Source organism: Pseudophryne corroboree (genome assembly GCF_028390025.1).
Source record: "Pseudophryne corroboree isolate aPseCor3 chromosome 3 unlocalized genomic scaffold, aPseCor3.hap2 SUPER_3_unloc_11, whole genome shotgun sequence".
NCBI classification, from domain to species: Eukaryota; Metazoa; Chordata; class Amphibia; order Anura; family Myobatrachidae; genus Pseudophryne; species Pseudophryne corroboree.
This window is the reverse complement of record NW_026967499.1, coordinates 291,097-295,455: the sequence shown is the minus strand read 5'-3', so window position 1 is coordinate 295,455 and position 4,359 is coordinate 291,097. Positions and strand designations below refer to the sequence as shown.

At 45.1% G+C, this 4,359-nt stretch overlaps 1 protein-coding gene across 1 annotated transcript; it reads right to left on the bottom strand.

The window, feature by feature from the left end:
* Positions 1-261: 261 nt before the first annotated feature.
* Positions 262-3,896, bottom strand: LOC134983260 (gastrula zinc finger protein XlCGF26.1-like). The gene has a single exon (XM_063948984.1). It carries the CDS (start codon positions 3,856-3,858, stop codon positions 1,909-1,911), a length of 1,950 nt encoding a protein of 649 aa, XP_063805054.1. The 5' UTR covers positions 3,859-3,896; the 3' UTR covers positions 262-1,908.
* Positions 3,897-4,359: the final 463 nt, after the last annotated feature.

Here is a 4,359-nt window from a genome sequence, read left to right as displayed (position 1 = left end):
TAATCATCATTAAGTCTAATTATCAACTGATTCTGTGTGGAACACATACACCTCTTTACTGCCTCCAGCAGCCCCTGGTACTGCACTGTGACCACCCGCCCCATCTCCCCCCACTATTGCCATCCACCCCATGTCTCCCCCACTACTGCCACGCACCCTGTCCTCTCCCCACTACTGCCACCCACCCTGTCTCCCCCCACTACTGACATCCACCCGTGTCTCCCCTACTACTGCCACCTGCCCTGTCTCCCCTACTACTGCCGCCCGTCCCATCTCCCCCCACTATTGCCATCCACCCGTGTCTCCCCTACTACTGCCAGCTGCCCTGTCTCCCCGCTCTGACACCTCAGCCCTGCTTGCAGATGTTTACCCACATAGACATTGCCTCCAGCAGCTCCCACTACTGCCACCCACCCTGTCTCCCTCCTCAGCCCTGCTTGGGGACGTTTAACCTCATAGACATTGCCTCCAGCAGCTCCTACTTCTGCCCCCTGCCCTGTCTCCCTCCTCAGCCCTGCTTGGGGACAATATTACCCACATAGACATTGCCTCCAGTAGCCCCCGCTACTGCACTACTGCCACCCACCCTGTTTCCCCTGACATCTTAGCACTGCTTGGGAATTTATGGTACTGCTAACAGTCCATCAACAGATGGAAGAAACCCGGGCAGTACGGAGGCAGCAGCTGCTTCTGGTATTATGGTCATGCAAGGCTGGGACTCAGTAAGATTACTTAATAGAGGGTCTAAATTCAGTAAGGATAGCAGATGCTGCTAATTAGCAATCCTTTTCCTAGCGTGCTAGGGGCCACCCATCGCAAGGCCACCCAGCATGCTGACCACCGCCTACCCCCTTGATGAAGCAGAAATTGCGATTGCCTCACAATTTCTGCTTTATCGTAGAAATTAGTGAAGCCTCCTGCTGCCGCTGCTTGCGCAGGAGGCCCGCTGCATTTTTCTTGATCATGGCGGCTGCATGTGATGTCACACAGCCGTGATCATGCCCGTCTGTCCTCCGTTCGCGCCACACTGCCCCCGCACCGCTCCCTCCCTGGAAATGGAGCATTGCCCGCCCACCCCACGTGACTGCCTCTGCCTGACAGGCAATCACATTTTCTGCGTCCCCTCTGCAGAAAATGCAGGTGCATGCACGGGATGGGCGCAGTGGATGCGCCCGCAATTTTTCAATAATTCCGTTTGGATCACACACTGCGATCAAACCTGAATTAGGCCCCGAGTCATCATCTTACAGGCAGCCAGTGAAGGGAGCAGAGAATGGGTGTTATGTGGCAGGAACGGGCTGGTTAGGTAACAACCTGGCTGCTGCATTCTGTACAAGCTACAAGCTCAGTAATTCTTTTGCTGGGAGACCCAGGTAGAGGACATTGCAGTAGTCTGTGCGTGATGATACAAGTACATGTATGACTGTAGGTAGATCTTCTGAGGGAAATAAGTGCTGGAGTCTGGCTATGTTCCTCAGATAAGGATCTGATTGTGGCTGATACCTGATGTCTAAGTGTCACTCCACAATCCAGGACACCAAGATTCTGCACAGGATCAGAATTTTGTAACTCTGAACCCCCAAGTGTAAGTCTGGTTGGTTTGCAAAGCTGAGCTGTAGCCCTGTCCTTTGTTGGTGAGCTTCTACCATATGGACCTGTTTCACCAGGACTGAGTCACAGCCAACTGGCATCACCCACACCTGGAGCTCAGCTAGACAACCATTTAGGATTGGGACTGGGTTCTCAGTGTCTGGAGCAAAAGACAGATCATCTGCATAGCAGTGGTAGATGAGGACATGACATCTGATTATTTCACCATGCAGTAGCATGTATATTGCAAAAAGCATAGGAGATACGATAAGAACCTTGAAGAACAACGCATGGCAATGATGAGTATACTCCAGAAGATTAAAATTGCTTCTCACCTGTGTGTCTTCTCTGGTGTGTAACAAATTGTGATTTGTGTGTAAAACATTTCCCACACTCAGAACATGGAAATGGCTTCTCACCTGTGTGACTTCTGTGATGTATAACAAGAGCTGATTTGAGTGCAAAACATTTCCCACACTCAGAGCATGGAAATGGATTCTCACCTGTGTGACTTTGCCGATGTGTAACAAGATGTGATTTCTGTGTAAAACATTTCCCACACTCAGAGCAAGAAAATGGCTTCTCACCTGTGTGACTTCTGTGATGTATAACAAGAGCTGATTTGAGTGCAAAACATTTCCCACACTCAGAGCAAGAAAATGGCTTCTCACCTGTGTGACTTTTCTCATGTTTAAAAAGATCTCTTTTGTGTGCAAAACATTTCCCACACTCAGGACATGGAAATGGCTTCTCACCTGTGTGACTTCTCTGATGTGTAACAAGTTCTGATTTCTGAGTATAACTTTTCGTGCACTCAGAGCAAGAAAAAGGCTTCTCACCTATGTGATTTCTCTGATGAATAACAAGATGTGATTTATGTGCAAAACATTTTCCACAGTCAGAACATGGAAATGGCCTCGCACCTGTGTGACTTCGCTGATGTCTAACAATATCTGATTTCCGGGCAAAACATTTCCCACACTCAGAGCAAGAAAATGGCTTCTCACCTGTGTGACTTCTGTGATGTATAACAAGTTGTGATTTCCGGGCAAAACATTTCCCACACTCAGAGCAGGAAATTGGATTCTCACCTGTGTGACTTCTGTTATGACTAACAAGATCTGATTTTTGTGCAAAACATTTACCACACTCAGTACATGGAAATGGCTTCTCACCTGTGTGACTTCTCTTATGTTTAACAAGATCTGATTTGTTTGCAAAACATTTCCCACACTCAGGACATGGAAAAGGCTTCTCACCTGTGTGACTTCTCTGATGTTTAACAAGTTGTGATTTCCAGGCAAAACATTTCCCACACTCAGAGCAAGAAATTGGATTCTCGCCTGTGTGACTTCTGTTATGACTAACAAGATCTGAATTTTGTGCAAAACATTTTCCACAGTCAGAACATGGAAATGGCCTCTCACCTGTGTGAATTCTTTGATGTCTAGCAAGTTGTGATTTCTGTGCAAAATATTTCCCACACTCAGAACATGGAAATGGTGATGTACCTGTGTGACTTCTCTTATGTGCATCAAGAGTTGATTTGTATGTAAAACAGTTCCCACACTCAGAACAGGAATATGGTTTCTCACCTGTATGTATTCTCTTATGTATTACAAGTTGTGATTTATATGTAAAACATTTCTCACACTCAGAACATGGAAATGGATTTTCACCTGTGTGACTTCGCAGATGTGTAACAAGTTGTGATTTCCAGGTAAAACATTTCCCACACTCAGAACATGAAAATGGCTTCTCACCTGTGTGATTTCTGTTATGACTAACAAGATCTGATTTATGTGCAAAACATTTCCCACACTCAGGACATGGAAATGGCCTTTCACATGTGTGACTTCGCTGATGTGTAATAAGTTGTGATTTCTGGGTAAAACATTTCCCACACTCAGAACAGGAATATGGTTTCTCACCTGTATGTATTCTCTCATGTGTAACAAGACCTGATTTGTATGTAAAACATTTCCCACACTCAGAACATATCAGTGGCCTCTCACCTGCCTTAGCTGGCTGATGGGTAATAAGGTTTGTGTTCTGTGTAAAACATTTGGCATCTATAGAACAGGGAAACACTGTATCTACTCTCAGAGCTGTAACAGATGCACCAATATCAGAGTGATCAGGAGAACATTCCCCAGGATCAGAGGGACCAGCTGATAGAGCTGGATGTATAATTGGGGTAATGGGGTTATCTCCTGGAGAATCCTGTCTACTGTCATTATCTTTTATGTCACAATCCGGGGATAACATTAGATGTCCTTCTGAGATATTCCTGCTTGTGTGTCCATCTGCTGGAAATAAAACACATTATGGAAATGTGAAATTTTCTGTAACAATATTAATCTTGTAAACAATAGGAGAAGACGACTTTCTGGGACACTTAATAGTAAATGTGTGTATTAAAACATAACTTTTAATGAAGGCTTTATAATAATGTCTCCTAACGTTACTCCTGGAAGCATTGGTAAGGCAGCATTCCTTTATGTGTGTGCTCATACGCTGGTAAGCCTGTACATGTGTTACTCACCCTTATATAAGGTATATTGCTACAGCAGAGTAGGTGTGGAACAAGGTATTTTACATGCAATATACCATATAATACCCTGTAATCATCATCATCTACTAGGTTATAATCCACTGTAACACCCCCATCTTCAGTGTCTTACCTCTATTCTCTCACTTGTAATAAGGATGATGTGTGTACGGTAAGTATGATATAGAGAATTACATATCAGGATCTATACAGCAGCC

Bases quoted from the DNA above. Each gene is read 5' to 3' on its own strand.
- LOC134983260 (XM_063948984.1), bottom strand. From the start codon at position 3,858: ATGTTATCCCCGGATTGTGACATAAAAGATAATGACAGTAGACAGGAT.